Source organism: Cetorhinus maximus, chromosome 12, assembly GCF_964194155.1.
Source record: "Cetorhinus maximus chromosome 12, sCetMax3.hap1.1, whole genome shotgun sequence".
In the NCBI taxonomy this organism is placed as follows: domain Eukaryota; kingdom Metazoa; phylum Chordata; class Chondrichthyes; order Lamniformes; family Cetorhinidae; genus Cetorhinus; species Cetorhinus maximus.
The window spans coordinates 119,059,588-119,080,027 of NC_135890.1; the positions used below are offsets into that span (position 1 = coordinate 119,059,588).

A 20,440-nucleotide genomic window follows, 5' to 3' on the forward strand; every position below is an offset into this window, starting at 1 on the left:
GAACCTTGAAACATGCTCTACTTGTCCTCCAAAGGTTAAATGCCCTGCACATTTATAAAAACAAATAAAAAAAAAGGATATTCACTTGTTTGGTTGGAGGATTAACCCTTTGAGTACTGAAGGCCTTTTCAGCTTTCGAAATTCGCACATCTTTTGTATATGACATCTGAAAATATTATAAAGTAGAATTAGAAGTATGTACAGACCTAGATAACATGCTAGCTCACAGTATTCTTGGAGTTATATCGCAAAAATTGCAATCTGGATATAATTTGGTCTTGGTACAATGCAACGGTGTTCTTTAGAATTAACTGCTTTTACGGGAATTATTACAATAATTTGAGGGAACGTGCACCAAGTTGGTCTTTGGTATGCATGTTATATTTTATACAAATTGACTATAACTAGTGTAAGTTTTAAGAGAAATATTAAATGAAGGTCCAATGTGCAGTCTGAGCCACATTTTCCAATTTATGAACATGAGCTGCTTATATGTCAGCTTTTCTTAAATTCAGATTTGGGAGAATGGCCCCTCGAAAGCTAGTGTTATTGGTATGAAATCTGGCGCCCTTATCCTGGCACCATGATAAACTAGCTCTACCACAGTCTATCACAGAGCTAACGCCAGAATTAGTGGTGTGAGGACCAGAACCTGGCTTAGGAAAAATTATTCTTCAGGAACCCTCATTAAACAGCACTAATGCAAAAGCAGCTATAACATTTTGCTTCCAAAAACAGAAAGTCACCAGGCAGTTTATAAATATTTTCGGCATGCAGTTGTGGTATTGAGGTGGGCAGAACAGCTCCTTGTGAAGAAGGATTTCATCTGGAAAGGAGGGTGGGTGGGTGGGCTGGAGGTGGGAAAAGATAATGACAGAGTAGAATGTTCAGTGAACAACTATTCAATAGTAACAGGTGTCATCTCACATCAATGCCATATCCTCTGTCAGCTCAGCACAGAGTGATAGAAAGTAACAAAGTCATCTGCCCCAGTCGAAGGGGAGATGGGATGGGGGACTGTATACTAATGGCCCATGAGAGAAGGAGAAGAATAAAAACAGGGAATTGGCAGCCAAGTAGCAGATGAACTATGAACAGGCAGTGCTTTATGGAAACAAAGCATTGCACCTAGGGAATTTCTTTTGAGAAGAGGAATGACATCAACCCGCCTCCTTCTGCTTGAATTTGGCCTCCTTTGGGCAATAACTGAACAGTACCAATAGTGACCATGACTATATTTCCAAACTGCTAGAGATAAAAGGGGAAAGAGGAATATACCTGGAGATGGGCAGCCTTTACCAAGAGGAGAGATGCCCAACTGGGGGGGCAGGGGTACAAGTATTTGAGAAGAACAAATACAAAGAAATAAACATATTGCGATATGTAATTTGTATTCACATAAAAGCACAATAAAAAGCACCAAGTAAAAGTAAAAGACAACAGGCAATGAACTCTTACATTACTTGCACACATTTACAGCTCCCGTGATTCAGGTCCCTCACTGAATAAAGCAATATAGTAATATGATAAAAATGGATATGATATTTTAAGCATTACATTAAAAATATTTGCATCCCAATTGTAAACAAATACAGTGGGAAGGTTTGTACTAACCTGATTGAGAAATATATTTTCTCTTAATTAACACAAGGTCTTCGTTTCCCACTAATGTCAACTGCATTTTATTACCCTGAATAACATTCATTTAATGTTATCAAAGGCCCTAGGTTTCAGGAACCGCCTGGTAACACATGTTCAAAACTGTATAAAGATGGCTCTATGGGCTAATAGAAAGTGATGCTTCTGTGAATACACTAGGAGGGACCTGAACTTGCACTTATATGGCACATTCACAACCTCAAGGCGTCCCAAAGTGCTTTAAAGCCAATGAAGGCATTTTTGAAAGGTAGTCACTACAGCAATGTCGGCAAAAAAGTTGGCCAAGGTGCTATGATCCCAGCTGATGTTACCACTAGTCAAGCCTGATCCCTGAGTGAAACCCAGCTTGATAGGTCCTAACTTTTAATTTGTTTGATTAGATACATGGAAAGCGGCTACTGAACAGAGTTACTGGAGTCAGCTAATGAACTTTTAACAAAAGGGTAAAACATTTGTTTAACAAGAAAAGTTGAACTATATTACAATACTCCTTCACCCACTACTATACCTTTACAGATATATAAAGATTGGTGAGGATAACAAAAGTTACAAAAGCTAAGTTATACTCTAATGTTCGAAGTAAGTACACAGTCCATGTAAACCAGTGAGCGACCTGTGATCAGACACACCACACTGAAACCAAATGACGGATGTCACTCCAAACAGATGCTATTGATCTCTCCTCAACTCCCCCAAGACGCTTACCACACTGTGAGCCAACCAGTCTCACTGAACTCTGTCTTTCACACAAAGTAAGGATGTTAAGCTTCAGTTATACAGGGCATTGGTGAGGCCACACCTCAAATACTGTGTGCAATTATGGTCTCCTTATTTAAGGAAGGATGTTAAATGTGTTGGAGGCGGTTCAAAGGAGGTTTACTAGATTGATATCTGGAATGAGTGGGTTGTCTTATGAGGAAAGGATGGACAGACTGGGCTTGTTTCCACTGGAATTTAGAAGAGTGAGGGATGATTTGATTAAAGTATACAAGATCCTGAACGGCCTTGACAAGGTGGACGTGGAAAGGATGTTTCCTGTTGTAGATGAGTCCAGAACTAGGGGCACTGCTTTAAAATTAGGGGTCGCCCTTTTAGGACAGAGATTAGGAGAATTTTTTTCTCTCAGAGAGTTGTGCGACTTTGGAATTCTCTGCCTTAGAAGGCGGTGGGGGCAGGGTCATTGAATATTTTTTAAGGTAGAGGTAGATAGATTCTTGTTAGACAAGGGAATCAAAGGCTATCGGGGGTAGATGGCAATGTGGAATTCGAAACACAAGCAGATCAGCCATGATCTTACTGAATAGTGGAACAGGCTTGAGGGGCTGAATGGTCTACTCCTGTTTCTATTTCTCATGTTCTTAAGGGTTTCCAATTTCCACTCTCCAAGAACTCACCTTGGAAGCTTCTCCCAAACCAAAGTTTTCTCTCAGATGCCTTCCGCAAGGGTTCATCTCCAGGATTTCAAACTCGTCTTCCAATGTTCCTCTCCCCTGGGTCACCACATGCGTTCAAGCTTTCCTCCATGCACTCTCTCCCACTGACTCAGCTGTCAATAGTACACCACTGCTTCCTATGCACATAGCAATGAGTTACAGACCTTTAGTTGTCTCTTTGAACCTTCTGACTTTTCTTTAAGCTTGAAGCCCTTCTCTGCTCCTCACTCTTAACTTCACTTAACAAGGCCTTTTCCAGGTTCCTGTCCTTCCTTTGATTAAAAGGTCTTCTTGGGACTTCCTCCTGTTCCAACCCCCTGGATTTGGGGGTTTTCTTCTTTAGCTTGGGGCTGGCTATCTGTCCCTTCTAGGTTGTTTCTGCTTGGCAGCTATCTTCAAAGTGAACTCAAAACTGTTGTTTCTTTATTTTTTGTGAGTGTGTGCGCGCATTGCGGGGTGTGGCATCCCTCTCTGGACCCCTGTTGCTATGCAATATCACAATGTTTTCTACTCATTTGCTTAACCTTCTCTTTAGGAGTCATAAAACTAATTAGAAATGCAGGCACCTTTTAAAGTGAAATTAAACTCAACTTGACCTTTTCTTAACACACAAATACAGAAATACAAATCAAACGTGAACTTTAAAGCTAAAACCTATTCCTAACACCCACAAATACAAATATAACTTATTTAAACTATCTCTATTTCCTAACAAAGGCACGAGAAGAACTCCCCTGTGCTTTTTCAAAATGTGCCATGGGGTCATTTCTAAGAACCTAGAACATAAGAAATAGGAACAGGAGTAGACCATTCGGCCCCTCAAGCCTGCTCCCCCATTCAATAAGATCATGGCTGATCTTCTTGTGTTTTGATTTCCACATTCCCATCTAACCCCGATAACCTTTGATTCCCTTGCCTAACAAGAATCTATCTGTCTCTGCCTTAAAAATATCCAATGACCCCACCTCCACCACCTTCTGAGGCAGAGAATTCCAAAGTTGCACAACCCTCAGAGAAAAAGTTTCTCCTAATCTCTGTCCTAAAAAGACGGCCCACAGTTTTAAAAGAGTGACCTGAGAGGGGAGATGTAGCCTCGGTTTTGTTTTATCTGTGAGATGGTGCCTCTGATAGCGTAGTACTAATTGTCAGCCTAGTTTTTGTTTTCAAGTCTCTTGTATGCGACTTGAACATACAGCCTCCTGACTCAGAGACAAAACTGCTCATATAGAAATATATAGTGCCTTTAATGCAGAAAATATCAAGGTTCGTTACAGTTAGAGTGAAAATTAAGTATTAGCAAGACAGAGGGATGACTGAAAAATGGTCAAAAAGATAGGTTTTTAAATTTAAGAAGACAGGAAAAGCAGGGCTGAGAGGTTTAGGCAGGAAGTTACAGGCAGTAGCTAGGGTCAAATTGGTTGATGACTCTTCCACTGGGTCAGCAAAGGAAAGGCAACAAAGAGGCCAGGATCAGTGGATTGTGGACTGTTTGGTACATAGGTCCAAGAGATCAGCAAGGTTGGGTTGAGTAAAAGGATATGGGAAGTGTAGTTTTAGATAAGTTAATGTTTCTGTAGAATGGATCTGGAGGCTGTTGAGTCAGGTGCTGGAGAAGTTGAAGCAACAGATATCAAAAGCTGTGGAACACATGTTTTAGCTATGGCCGGGTTAAGTAAAAGCAGAGATGGATTATGTTGCAAAGTTGAAAGGAAATGGTCCATAGAAGCGCAGTCCTATCGAAGCTCATGATGTGACAGTGAGAGCGGTTGCACAGAAGTCTGCAGCATAGGCAGTCTCATGGATTAGGAGAGGGGTAAAAATTTGAAAGACACAAAATCTAAATAAAATCAAGAAATAAAAACTCTCTTGAAACAAAACAAGCAGAGCCCTTGATGCTCAGATTCTGCAGCCTGGGAACATCTCCCTTGCTACTTCTGACTGCATTCTCAGAACTATGACTGTGGCTTGTTTTGTATTTAGCTCTGAGTCATTGTACTTGCAAAATATACAATCAGAAATTTCAACACAGAAGGAAATCCATTCAGCCCATTGTGTTTCAGCACAATTGCCAGTATTGCATTCTTTATTTTCATAGCCCTTGAGTGAAAAAAATTGTTAACTTTTTAAAATGTTTTCCATACTAATTCTAAATTTATTCTCCCTGGTTAACAATTCATTTACTAATGGAAATGCAATTTAATTATTTACCTTCTCAAATTCTGGCAAAACTTTGAAGACTTCTCTCAGATCCCATCTTAACCTTCTCTTCTCGTGAAGTTAGATCTAACTTCTCCCACGTTCTCACTGTAAATATTGCCTTTATCATTGGTTACTATACTAATACATATACATTACACCTTTTTGATGCTCCAAAACCTTTTCTAGAATGGGATCCCAAAACTGCACATAATACTACAATAAATGCCTTGTATATTCATCAGCATTTCCTTTGTATTCAATACTCTTGTATAGAAAATGTGGTAACCCTCTCTACCTTTTTTTTTTAGCTCTTTCTACCTGAAATCCTGCTTTTTAAGAATCTATATATCCGATCTCTGTTCTTTCACTCCACATTACTTGCAATGTTATGGCTGGGACTCTTGACATTAGGCAAGCTTAATTGTCAAAAGTAGGTAAAGTAGAATTTCAACTACACTGGCTAGCTCATTGAGTGAGAAGCAAATATAGTGAACTGTACTCCCAAACCTGTACTAGTAAAATGACCCCATGCTACTAAAAAGTAGCTACACTCAACTGATGTTTTCCACATAACATGGGTTCAATTAAAGAATTGCATGACGTTTAGTTGATAAAAACATTATTGGGGGTCATGTATTCTTGAATGGGCTTTTTAAAACAAGTATTACTAGTGCATCTGCTCTCTATATTTTGAGAAATAAAGGTGCAATGTTTATTGTGAATACATTTTTATAGGCAGAAGTGGATCTGCCGTGGCATTGCTCGTTAAGTATACACTTTATTAAGTTCATCAGCTCTTGAATGCTCCCTAAATCTTGATCTCCTGTCATACCCTCTCCATCTCTAATATTCTCTCTCCTTGTTCTTCAATAACTATTTCTCTTCTGCTTCCCTAATTTTTATATTGCCTTGCAACATCTTCAGAAAAGCCCAATAAATGGTTTAGATTAAAATTCTGATATGTTCCTCACTTAACTATTGTTTGTGTTTTACTCTCTTTGTCCCTATAGTTGTCACTGGAGTTTCCATGTAGGGCAATATCATGGCTAGAACAAAAAAATATTGGTGCTGAATTTTGCACAGGGCCTGGAATAGCAGATGTACAGATACTTGTGGCAGTGCCAAGAAGTTATGGTGAGAAAGTTAGCATGAAGAGACCTGCGGCAGCAGGTAAGAAGTCCTGGAATTAAAAGAAGTTAGAAAACCCAGAAGGTGGCACTGTGAAGTGGGTGGAAAGGCTCCAAAGATAGATTTTCAGGAAGAGGTGGTGGATAATGGTTGAGATTGTCTAGGGGTGGCAGCAAGGGAAAGCTGGAGGTGATGGGTTAGAATGAACTGTATAGCAGCTGCACAGGTTCTTTAGAGGAACATTATATGTTGTACAGAATTGGTGGCAGAGATTGGGCAGTAAGGTTAATTAGACATTTGTAGATTGTAGGGCAGAGGGAAATGTGCAAGACCAGCAGGGCTGGGGTAGGAAGTACAGAAGGAGAGGAAGGAAGCAAATAAAAGATAACAGAAAATCTGCACACAGCGCAGGGGCTAGAAAGGAAGCAAGGACATTTTGGAAATTTAAAAATGTTAAATCAGAATTGTTAAATAATTTATCTAAGTTGAGAAAGAAAAAAGAAATCACATGAAAAAAACAAAATGGGAGACAACCTAGGTGAGAAATACCATCGCGCTACCAGTGGTGGGAGATATGAAGCTACAGCATGATTGGCAGATAGGGTTTTTTATAATGGAAAACGTTCCTGCTCTAGGATTGCCAAAGCTTTACTCAAAAATTGTGACAAGTATTATGGGTTTGTGGGAAGAACTTGTATCATAAACAAGTAACTATTACATATTAATTTATATATAGTTTTGTCTTAGGTGTTATCTTCCAGTGGCTCTGAAATGGGAGCTGAAAAAAATTATACTGTAATGAGAATGAAACAAAAAAGTTATATTTATTTACTTCAACCAGAGATTGCATGGAGGTCTTCAAGAATATGAAGCATTATGACAGGCCAAACAGATTTTTCTATTGGTGTTAAGACAGTAATGAGAGGGCAAAATATTAGGATAATCACAAAAAAACTGAAAGGAGGCTAGGAATAGTTCTGCATCCAAAAGATGGACAAGAATCGACATCAAAGATTACTACACAAAATAAGAGCTCATGGTGTAGGGGATAACATATTAGCATGGGTAGAAGATTGGTGAGCTAACATGAAACAGAGAGTAGGGATAAATGGGTCATTTTCAGGTTGGCAAGATGTAATCAGTGGAGTACCACAAGGATCAGTGCTGGGGCCTGAACTACTTACAATCCACATCAACGACTTGGATGAAAGCACCAAACGTATGGTTGCGAAATTTACTGATGACACAAAAATAGGTACGAGCATTAGTTGCGAAGACGATATAAAGATTCGGTGAAGTGAATGGGAAAAAATTGGCAGATGGAGTATAAAGTGGGAAAATGTGGATTTGTTCAATCAGGAAGAATAGAAAAGCAGCATATTATTTAAATGGAGAGAAATTGCAGAACTCTACAATGCAGAGGGGTCTCTGCATTCCGGTACATGAATTGCAAAAAATTAGTATGCAGGTCCAGCAAGTGATTAGGAAGGCAAATTGGATGTTGTAGTTTATTGCAAGGGGAATGGAATATAAAAGTAGGGAAGTTTTGCTGCAGTGGCACAGGGCATTGGAAATACTGTGTAAAGTTTTGGTCTCCTCATTCAAGAAAAGACAGCATTGCAATAGAAACAGTGCAGAGAAGTATCACTCGACTGATTCCTTGGATGAAGGGGCTGTCTTATGACGAAAGGTTGAACAGGTTGGACCTGCTTCCTTTGGAGTTTAGAAGAATGAGAGGTGATCTTATTGAAACATATAAGATCCTGAGGGGATTTGACAGGGTGGATACTGAGATGGTGTTTCCCTTTAATGGAGAGACTAGAATCAGGGGACACAGTTTAAAAATAAGGGGTCTCCCATTTAAGATGGAGTTGAGGAGAATTATCTTCCCCAGAGAGCAGTGGAATTAGGATCATTGAATATATATAAGGCAGAGTTAGATTCTTGACTTACAAGGGAGTCAAGGGGCATTGGGGATAGACAGGAAAGTAGAGGCCACAATCAGATCAGCCATGATCCTTATCAAATGGCAGAGCAGGCTCGAGGTGCTGAATGGCCTACTCCTGCTCCTAATTTGTATGTTCGTATTATAGAATATAGTATTGATACCCTGAACTGCCACAGAATCTATTTTGTGCTTTCTGGACAATTCTAGGGACAATGAAAATAAGGCATAAAGGCTGAGGCTCTTAAAACTGCTTAGGAGGATCGAATGCACCCCTCGTATGTACTTCAGTTGCATTTAATTTCCGGACAGTGCAGGTTTGTTGTGAATATCACAGTGTTCCTCATTAAATAACAATAATCTGGAGTCATTACGGAGAAGGAGAAACACTGCATATTGATTACCATTAACATAGCTTCAAATCATTGAAGCTAAACATGGATTTCTGTTGATCTCATTCAAAGTGATTCCCTGCAGCATGAATATTTTAAAGTTTGCTCTTGGCACAAGTAATTGTCTTTACTTTGTCAAGGACTAGATAATTTATATAAAAACAAATGCAACAATTAAAAAATATTTCCATTGCAGATTTCTTTCAGAGAATTTAAACTTCATTATGGATTATCAATATGTTAATGCCCACAAATTCAATTGGTTAAAGGAAGCCCAGTGGATCAGTATCTCAACGTATTGCTTCAAGCAATGGTAGCCTACAGGATATTGAACAAAACAGGTTACTCTTTCAGCCAGATTGACTGGAGGTGGGACCAAGCACTGATTGAAAGGGAAGAAAAATTGTAGGGCAATTCATTAACTGCCTCCTATGATGTGCATAAAGAGCTACACAAGGTCCATGCCTGTGCTGGGTTCGCAAACCTTGTTCAAGACTACAGATGAGTTTGGTCTAAACCTCAGAACCCATGACAAAATGTTAGCTCTTGATTGTCATGTGGACGTAATTGTTGGAAAGTCTCACATGTGAATTTGAGACGAGAACAGGACATGGGTTGGCTGTGATGCCCTCCAGTTGAATGGCATACTGAAACTCAGTGGCCATGATAACAAATGAAGAATGCCACCTTGGTTAAAATATCTGTGGAACTGTGGAATTGTTCACTTGTGAGAAACAGTGTTTTCAAAAGAGGGGAATAAAATTGGCTTGCAAAGAAAAAAAGCTGTACAAGTTACATGCCTCCCAGCAAGGTGCCTGTCCAACCATTTAGTGGGTAATGGTACACTATTATAAGAACAAATTAGTTTCTACAGACTGCATTCAAAATAACCATAAAACTCTGTCATGTTAATATAATACTCTTTGATGATAGTGCGAGGGCATCTGCAACAGTAGTTCATGGTAGATCACATTTTTAAACTATGAAAAGCATGCCTATCTACATGCAAAGAAACAAAAACAAAAATACCTGGAAAAACTCAGCAGGTCTGGCAGCATCTGCAGAGAGGAACACAGTTAACATTTCGAGTCCGAAACTCGAAACGTTAACTGTGTTCCTCTCCGCAGATGCTGCCAGACCTGCTGAGTTTTTCCAGGTATTTTTGTTTTTGTTTTGGATTTCTAGCAACCGCAGTTTTTTGTTTTTACATGCAAAGAAATGTAGCTATCAATCGTAACTTGTGCACTACTATTCAAATAAGTTTAGTATTTAGCATGTCAATAGCACATGTATTCCTAATTAAACAGAACCATTTAAAAAATTTATGTACAAACATTTCAACCTGTCAATCACAGTTTCATTGCACTGTAGATAGGGGAAATCAATGTCTGCATTAAATAACTAAATACACAAGTCACATATTCATTGGTAACCTTTGTTTATCGACTATTTAAAGTGAACTTTACCTTTTTATTTGAAGTATCATTTGCCTGTTATTGCATGTTTAATGCAAGTTGATTCGGGTTTGTGTTGAAGCAAAATATTGCAGTGAAATCTTGTTGGTAATGTTTTCTTTGAGAAAATTAGGTAATTTTGGTTTACAGTTCCGCTAAGGGGATCTTAACAAGTCTCACATCTACTCAGGTTAGATTCCCGAAGAATTATGGCCTGTGCGCCAGTTTATCATTTATCTGATAAAACTATTTTAGGTAATCCCTCCATGGTTTCTCCTTTCCCTATCTCTGTAATCTCCTCTAGCCCCACAACCCTCAGAGGTATCTGCGTTCCTCTAATTCTGGCGTGTTGAACATCCCCAATTTTAATTGGGCCACCATTTGTAGCTGCGTTTTCAGTTGCCTGGGGCCTAAGCTCTGGGGATATGCCCCATACAACTCTCTGCCTCTCTTTCCACCTTAAAGACACTCCTTAAAACCTTCCTCTTTGACCAAGCTTTTGATCATCTGACTAGTATCTCAGTGTCATGTTTTGTTTTATCATGCTCCTGTAAAGCACCTTGGGGGATGTTTTATTATGTTAAAGCTGTTATATAAATAAGTTGTCGTTGTTTTGCCTTGACTTTAAGCATGAATGCTACCTACAAATCAGTAGCTAGATAGATCCTATGCTTGTATTTATGGGACATCACAAACCCAAAGCCTATACAGTAGGCAATACCTGATGGCCTGTTTGGAGTACTACTGGCTGTTCTTTTTGCCGGTCTAGTGATTGTGTGTTAATCTGATATACCCATTAAACATGAATTGAAGCATTTTGCTTGCTCCTCGGATAAAAGTCCACAGAATAGAAATACTCATATTGCCTGTGGCATGCTTGGAGTCGGAACATATATCAGTATGTGACAGATCACAGGCCTTGAAATACAAAGCAAATCACTGAAGAACAATTTTACAATTATAACTTAATATAAAATCTCCTAGCTTCAAATACCTTCAGGACTATTTCAGATGCAGTTTTAGCATACAAAAATAAGGCTGCCAATTGAATTGATCTTAAAGGGAGAACTTCTTTACCAAGGCGTACAATTCCTTTATACAAAAAAATTCAGGGAGAGATGCTCAATTCTTGCAGTGTTACTGTGCCAAGGTATTATAGGGAGTTTTGTTAGAAAATGCTTCATTAAAATTGAAGCCCAATACAGATGAATGGATCAGGTTCAAAAGAGCTGTCTAATACTGCGCTCGTGATGCCTAATGTACAGATCCTCATGGTGGTAGCAATGCAAGCATAAACTTTCCAGATTTCCTCAGGTCAGTGTCCAGAAAGATTTTTCTAAATTAATCAGCTCTTCCACTGCTGGCATTGCCATTTGCTCTGCAAGGCCTGTGTGGCAGCAGCTGGTGTCATTAACCGCAATATAAAAACAATTTCATTTTTAAATAGAAGCAGAATGTAGCTTCTCTGTAAATATAGCTAATACATTTTTTAAAAACATAGCAAGCTTTAAGGGGAAGGAGGAAGTAATCAAAAAAAAAACATGGTTCTGCTAAAAATTACAAATAGCTCCTAATAATGTGTTTCATAGCACTGCTGCCATGGGACTGGAAGCTGAGACTCCAACCCACAACCATTTGGAAAATAAGTATCATTCCTCAGCTATAACAATAACTTAGTAATTGTTCCCATCCGAATAGTTATATGTTTAAAATCGTTAGCATATTAAGCCTTGTGACAAAAAAACTTATTGCCAATTTTAGTCTGCATAAAACAAAAATATTAAGAAAACAAGGTGGTTGCACACCTGCCACCTTTGATCTGTGCATGGTGAGTTAGTCCCAAAGCGTAATCTAGTTTGATCCTCAACTCCACATGGCACCAAATATTACATTAAATAAAATGCACTCATTAACATATTTGCATCTGATTTTAAATCAGGCTGGAATACCGCGAACGAGTTGGAATTGAAGATCCACTACTCAACAAAACATTTTTTTAAAACCCTTAAAAATAATTTAAATTAAAGAAAAGATAAGCAGTACTGAATTTGAACAACGCAGATCTCACTCTGAAGAATGTGCCTCAGCCTGACAACAGATGAGTAATTAAACAGCATTTATTGTTGAACCAACGAGTGGGTCCGAATTTTATTCTATTTGTTTTCAGTATGTGGGCAACAGACAAGTCTGCATTTATTACCTATCCCTAGTTCTCCCAGTGTGGTAGTGGTGGCTCTTCTCCTGGATCCATTATAGTCTGGTGGTAATGGGACTCTCACAATAGTGTTAGGTTGGGAAGTCCAAAAAATTGAGCCAGAGATTATGAAGGAGCATAGGTCATCCAAATGAGGATGATTTGTGACTTGCCGTGGAATTTAGAGATGATGCGTGTTCCTAAAACATTGCTGCTCTTGTCCTTCTTGCTGGTCCAGGTTACAGAGGAGGGCAGTACTATCAAAGTAGCCTTTGTGCCAAAGTGCCGGAGTTGCTGCAGCGCATCCTGGAAATTGTGCGTTCAGCAACGTTAGTGATGGAGGGGGTGGGGTATTGATCATGGTGGAAGGAACAAATCAAGTGAGCTGCTCCGTCCTGAATGCTGTTGAGCTTCTTTGGTACTGTTATAACTGCACCCATCCAGATGAATGGTGAGTATTCAAAAGCACTCCTAGCTACAGCCTTGCAGATGATTGTGAGATATTGAGGGGTCAAGAGGTGAGCCACTCTTTGCGGGGTAACCATCCTCCTCCTGCCTTTGTAGTCACTGTGTTATTGTTGATAGAGCAACACTTGTCATCAATGGTGACCCCTAAGATGTTGGTCAGTAATAGCCACTGAAGGACATGGCTGAGTTACACTTCCTCAAATTGGTCATTACCTGGCAACTATATGGCACGAATGTTACCTGCTACTCGTCAGACCAAACTATCTAGGTTCTTCTGTAGCTTGACATGGACTTCTTCTTATCAAAAATTAAAGATAAAGAATTGTCAGTAAATATTCCAACTCCTGATTTTATGACATTGTTGAACCAGCTAAAAGATTGGGTCTACAACACTTCCCAGCCAAATACATCACAGATATGTCCTAGGGTTATGATAACCAGGACCATTTTCTTTTGCTCTCACTACTAGAGGACAGCTGTTCTGACCAAGGATGGATCAAGGTTGTGCGGCACTTGGAGCTGAGTGTTTCTGGTGGGACCCGAGCTGTGCATCAAAGAGCAGGTTATTGGTAGGTTGGTTATGTTTAATGGCACTACTGATTATTCCTTCCATCACTTTACTGATGACTCAGAGAAGGATGATAGGTTAGTAATTGGTGAGGTTAGATGAGTCATTTTTTGTGGATAGGTTATACCTGGACAATCTTCCATATTATCACTGTCAGTGTCATGGCTTTACAGAAACAGGTTGGCTAATTCTGTCTTTACCAAAGTTGGATTTTGGCAATGGTTACAGCACAGAAAAAGGCCATCCAGCCTGGCGTGTACATGCTGACTCTCTAAGAGTAACTCACCTTGTTTCACTCCCCTGCCCTTTCCCCATAGTCCAGCAAGATTCCCTTTTGAAAGCCATGATTGACTCTGCCTCCACCACACTTCCAGGCAGTGCATTCAAGATCATTACCACAAGCTACACAATAAAGCTTTTCCTCATGTCGCTTTAAGTTCTTTTGCTACTTGTCATCAGTATCCCCTGGTTCTTCACCCTTCCGCCAATAGAAACTGCTTCTTCCCATCTATTCTGTGCAGACTCCTCATTCTTCCGATGAAAATGTATCATTTCATACTTCTCTGTCTTACGTTTCATTTGTCACGATCACCCATTTCATTGGCCTGTCTATGTTCTCTTGAAGTCTATCATTATCCTCCCCATAATGCACATTATTTCCAAGTTTTGTAGCACCTGCAAATTGTGCCCTGCACACCCAAAGTCTAGGCCATTACTAATATAGTACCGATGCCTGGGGATCTCTACTATATATCTACCTCCAGTCCAAGAAACAACCGTTCATCATTACTTTCAACGCCCTTTTCTCCTGTTGTATAAATTGTTGTGATTGTTTCAAATTTGGATTTCTGTGTTTGTCCTAATGTGTACAAGATGAAAAGCTTCGGCAACATGTCACTCTTTTCAGCAATACTCTGTTTCCTGTCACGCAGCCAAATCTGCGCTGCCACCATCCTTGTTATTCCACATTTAACTTTGCTGAAAAGCCAGTTACGTGGCACTTTATCAAATGCCTTTCAGAAGTCCACAAACACTGTTGAGTTTTGGTTTCGAGCTCTCTTCCCATTTCTCCTGCAAGCATTGCCTCATTCTATAGTATTCTTGAAAAGTATGACGTATTCTCTGGTATCTCACCAATGTAGAACGTGGAAGCCTAGATGGTGAGTTTCAACAGGCTATTGAACAATGATGCCAATCATATCCTCATCTGATATACATACACAGGAAGATTACAACAAAGAATGCTAGGTAATGACTAGCAACAGCTGATAATTTTTCACCCTCCCAAGTTCAGAAGTCCCAAAGGCCAACTACTATATTATCATTGTTCTGGATCAACTTAATCTGGGCATCACCCTCAAAGCTTTACTAGTTGAAGTGACTTTTCAACATTGAGAGGTATACTTATATCCTGAGGGTGCAATGATCTTCACCATCAAACATTTTGATCAAGGTTTCAAAATTTCAACATTAAAATTAAATATTAGAAAAGAATAACATAAGTGGTGAATATGATGATTTCAGTTTGCCACATTCTCCAATTCTAACTAAAGCATTCAACATTAGTGAAAAAAAGCTGAAAAGGTCTTTATGCATTCAAGGTATTAAATGTGAAAAGCCAAATTCAGATTGGTTCAGTATTACGTTTAAAATGGTAAACATACCAGGTTTCATTTTTCTTATGCATTAGTACCAGATAAGTAAGTAATTGATAAGTTTTTTTAAACATGCAGATTTTCAAGATGCCAATTCTTGTCTTCCTTCAAGGAAACCATTGTCCGTTGAGTAAGATGTTGAGTAAACAGATCTTCAGTTCTGTTGATGAGACTTACTGTGACAGCAAAGGACAATATTTTTCACTTTTACACTAGAAATCCTGCTTAGTACATTGTCGTGCAGTATGACTGCCACAGGATATCTGAAGCTTTGGGTTGCATATCTAAAATGTAACCAAGCCGCTCTCTTGAAGAGTTTTAGTAACAGTAACAGCCTCTCAAGACACTTGCTGTCCACTACCTACATTGCACAAATCTTGCAGGGGATCAGAGTGACACACATCTTTAAAAAAGCATGAAGTGTTTACTGCACACAATTCTCACGCTTTACATGCACAAAGAATTTTCTAGCTGTACTTGCTGTCAAAACTGTCAAGCCAGCTCCTGCTTTTATCTGCCAGATCCAGTTTGTAACTGACATTTTTAATAAATACTTTTAGATGCCAAACACATTTGCTGGAAGTCTTTTACAGCTATTTGCTTCACAATGGACAATGAAAGCATTAATAACCAATATATTATGCTCACTTGGAATCCCATCAAAAATGTTTCACATCTGAAAGGAAAGGTAGCGTTTTTAATTTGAAAGCTAAATGAACTGTCCAATTGGATTTTGTTAGGTTGATACATTTTCATGACTGCTTCTGGTTAAGAAGCATATTTCACAGCCAAGTAAGCGAACACTCAAATCCGCAGCATGAGATTTGCATAAATTCACCTTGCTTTAACGAAGCTCTCATTTAACCTGCCATGTTTGACCACTCGAACATTAATCTGCCTTGCACATCTGATGGTAAAATGGCAAACTGTAGGCCGTTATTAAATAAATCTGTAATTAGAAGTGAAATAACTGTCAGCCATTCTGTTTGACTGCTTAAACTGTCAGTTAATGATAGCATGTGTGAATAAATGTGAATCTAACACTGTTCTGTGTGGTCAAGCTGCACAACAGAGAACATTCAACAGCCTGCAGCATGCATCTATGTGGAATAATGAGTACCTGTGATCAAGCTATGCTTCCCTGATGGTTTCGTACCACAGATGCAGGTCAAATCACATTTATTCACACATCGTAATTGCAGTCCACCGCCTTCTTGGAAAGTTGCTGGTGGTCATCCCAGCCCTACAGTTCTAACTATGAACCAAGTGCTTCTATATCCACATTTTCCCAAGTTATGATGATATAGGTGACACCAATTCTCAAGTCATCACTATTGTATTGGTGGTCTTGCCTATGGAGATCTGCCCTCGAAAGCTTCAGTAAAATCATTTGTCACGGAGTGCTTCCATACAATGTGTCACTATATGGCAATCTACTAAATCATGTTTAGTTATTTCACCACAGAAAATTAGCATGCAGGTTTACCAAGCAATTAGAAAGGCAAATAGTCCATTAGCCTTTATTCCAAGGAGATTGGAATATAAGAGTATGGGAGTCTTACTGGTGTTGGACAGGCCTTTGGTGAGTCCATACCTGGAGTACTGTGAAATGTTTTGGTCTCCTTACTTAAGAAAGGGTATAATTGCCTTAGAGGTGATGCAACCAAAGTTTACTAGATCGATTTCTGGGATGATGGGGCTGTCCTATGAGAAGAGATCAGCAGAATGGGCCTATATTCTCTGGAATTTAGAAGAATGAGAGGCAATCTCATTGAAATGTAAAAAATTCCTAAGGAGCTTGACAGGGTAGATGCTGTTTCCCCTAGCTGGAGAGTCTAGAACTAGTGAGTTTTAAAAGTATTCAAAGTTTTAGAATAACTGGTTGGCTAGTTAGGACTGAGAGGAGGAGAAATTTCTTCACTCCTAGGGTTGTGAATCTATGGAATTCTCTACCCCAGAAACATCTGGATGCTCAATCAGTCAATATATTCAAAGCTGAAATCGATAGCTTTTTAGACACAAAGGAAATCAAGGGATTTGGGGATAGGGCAGGAAAGCAAAGTTGATGTAGAAGATCAGCCATGATCTTACTGAATGGTGGAGCAGGCTTGAGGAGCCAATGGGCCTACTCCCGGTTCCTATTTCTTACGCTCTCATGTAGTTTCCTCTTAAGTGCTGTACTAGAGATTCAGTCATCTTTCTGTTTCCTCCCCGGCTTCATTTCATTCAGGTTTCCTGGGGCTTTATCTTTTCTTTCTGTATATTTCCTTCATAGTAATAATCTCCTCCACTGTCCTTCCAACTCTATCCATGCTTTTACTGATGATTCCAAATCACATTTAGCAACTTCACATTGGTCACAACTTTCAGCCACAATGGTGGAATCATTACATCCTTATCAACCCCATACTGTCAATGGGGCAATGTAAATACTGTTTCTTTAATTTTTGTTTTGAAAGTAGTGTAGCCTTATGTCTCTTGTAAATCCAAACAACAACTACCACCTCTTACCTTTGATAGCTTCACCCGTAATTCTTCATCTGTTAATATCTTTGTAGTAATTATCTCCTCTGACCACAAGCAGAACACTTATCCCTCTCCATTTTCAAACTCCAAGAAGGTCCAATGGGCCTTTTTGCCTTGAACAACTTTTAATCTTCTACAAAACATCAAGCTTGCGCATATCTGGGGAAACTCTTTCACAGCCTCTCATACTACTGGACACGCAAGAAGAAATTCTTATCTGATAATATGATACCACCCTCATGTCTAGTAACAACAGCTTTTCATTGTAATTCATTTTTCTCCAAACTATTGATCTGCTACAGTACGTAGGCCCTTCTCTGAATAATCTTTCCTCAATCTTCCAAGTTGCAAAGATGTCATCCTACAAGTCTTCCTCATATTCACATTCTGTGTTCAAATAGCAATTGTTGACTCAACTCAATCTTTCCCATGATCTCAAAATTGTGGAACTCCATACCTCCCTCAATCTATCCTCCCCTCAAAAATTGGGGAGATTTTAATACTCAAGATTGGCATCACCTCATCATACTTCCTACTTTCTGCCTCTTATACTAATTTCAAACTTGGTAGTGGGCTTCACTGCGTTGTCTTGTGACGCAGTGGTAGCGTCCATATCTCCAAGCCACAACTTTGGGTTTGAGTCCCACTCTAGGACTTGATGGCCACGGAAAGTGAGTTCATAATGTGGCCAAACAGGTTGATTATCAACCTACAAATCCTTCCAATACACCTTAGGTTCCTAAACCAAATGTCACATAGACCAGATGAGCCTAGGTTTGACTCCCTATTAGGGTAAGCTAATTGACCTCAGCTTTGACGGCATTAGTTCAGCTGAGCAAGGTCCTAAATTGTAATTACAAGTAAGTTAAAAAAAAACAGCAGTGGCTACGTACTATTGTAGCATGTGATAGATTGTGAATATCAAGCATTTCAGCCCACAAATGCAAGGGCATATCAAAGGACTGACTGCAAACTGCTGAGGCTTAGAATGTACCCTAGCCTACAAAATCAGAACATTATTTTGCTCACAAAGAGCATACAGAAGTAGACCTTTCATGCATTTTATTATTTAATAACAGTAGATCATCTATATATTTCCAAGAAATTTATAACAAGCATGCTGACCGAAGGAAGATTCCAGACGACATACTTGCAGTTGACCAACTCTTCCTATCAATTCCCAGGAATAATATAGCTAAGCTTATTTATTTCGACAAATCTTACCTCTTTAGTGTGAGATGATGTTGAAAGAACTTTTGACATCTTGTTCTGTTGTGGACTTCGGTAGTGAATTCGGCATATTGACTGTTCCTGAAGATTGCGGTAGTTTTCCCGCTGTGAGGTAAGTGGAAACGTGATTTCAAGTGTGTCCTGGGTGTCCTTCGATGTAAATGTGCATTTTAGGAGATGTGGTGCTTGCTCTTTTTTAAAAAAATGTGTGGAATACATAACCTGATAAAGATGAATGAAAGTAGTGATGTTTTGTCTGAAAAGATGTAGAATCTGAGTGTAGAAATGAAGGCTAGATGTGCATTTGTGTGCACACCAAAATGTTTACAATCAGTTTGTGCAGCATTTGTGTAAGGGCATCCTATTGCATATACCAACCAAAATCCATCAAAACCAACAGGAATAAATTGGTCTTGTCTAGACCTAACTGGCATTCTGATGAGGACAAGTAATGTGGTAGTGTATGATCAAATTACTCAGCATGTTGTGTGATATGTTTCAATAGAATATTACCAGAAATGATATAGAATGGAAGCAAGTTACTGCATACACTATCCTTCCATTCTTATACTCAAAATGAACTGGTGAACACGGCCAATGGTCACAGCAACATTGTCTTAAGTAATCATTTCTAGCCTTCTTGTAGCATTTGAACATCATTTATAGGCTATTTAACAAGTGAAATGCCTATACCCTGGAACGAATTAACGGCTACCACTCAGCACCCTTAAATAAATCTGTTGGGGATCTCCCTTCATTTCTGTACACAACTTAGTTCCTTGTAGTAGAACATGGAATGCTTTAAAGCATTTTTAAAAAGGGGGTATTTACAGGCAATAGCCATCATGGAATAGTGCCAACATCGTACCTGCGCACAGCGTAACTCTGTATGTCACATAGCGTTTATATGCAGGTTAGGTATGAAATAAAGGATGGTGTATACCAGTGCTGTCAAAAAGAGGAGAAATTTGCATAGACTCCATCATAACAGGCATTACTAGCCTGACTTAGCATGTTCATTATTCAATGAATCTGGTATTCACACTAACACTTTGCAGACAGGTCTTTAGATAGCTAGCTACTTCCCTTCGAAAGGAAAATCCTGTTCAAATACTGCACCAGTTAAATTCCCGACAGCTCCCGTGTATGTCTTAAAAGTAGAATGAAGCACTGAATGCCACTTTGTGAAAACATATCCTCATCTCCATTCTCAACTTCCAAATCCCTCCGCAAAACAATTCCAATGAATTGTCATTGCCACTGAACGCCAAGTGCAGATCCTTTCTTTTGAAATGTGTACTTACATCACTAAGCTTGTCTCTAGAGCTGCTCTTCTCTGGACTGTTGGCTTCTCTGACACTCTCATCCTCACTGTTCCTGCCATTTTGGTTGGAAGAGACCTTCATCTGCATGACAAGGGAGAAAGAGAAATGCTTGAGTTATGACAAAGCTTCACTGTAGGGTGGTGAATGAACAACTTCTGCTGTAGGATCAATGTCTTAAATTTACTGATGAAAGGTTGCACTCCAAAAACAACATGGAAACTTGTGACTGCTGATCCTTTTCTAGCAACACAACATAAATACAAT

At 39.2% G+C, this 20,440-nt stretch overlaps 1 protein-coding gene across 2 annotated transcripts in view; it reads right to left on the reverse strand.

The window, feature by feature from the left end:
• Positions 1-20,440, reverse strand: part of fbrsl1 (fibrosin-like 1) — a 913,938-nt gene that overhangs the window by 426,376 nt on the left and 467,122 nt on the right. For both annotated transcript variants that reach the window (XM_078554523.1, XM_078554524.1), the window contains 3 exons: positions 20,156-20,257; positions 18,846-18,956; positions 86-166 (listed from right to left, as the gene is read on the reverse strand). In XM_078554523.1, the coding sequence (XP_078410649.1) occupies positions 86-166; positions 18,846-18,956; positions 20,156-20,257 (294 nt within the window). The remainder of the gene's footprint in view (positions 1-85; positions 167-18,845; positions 18,957-20,155; positions 20,258-20,440) is intronic.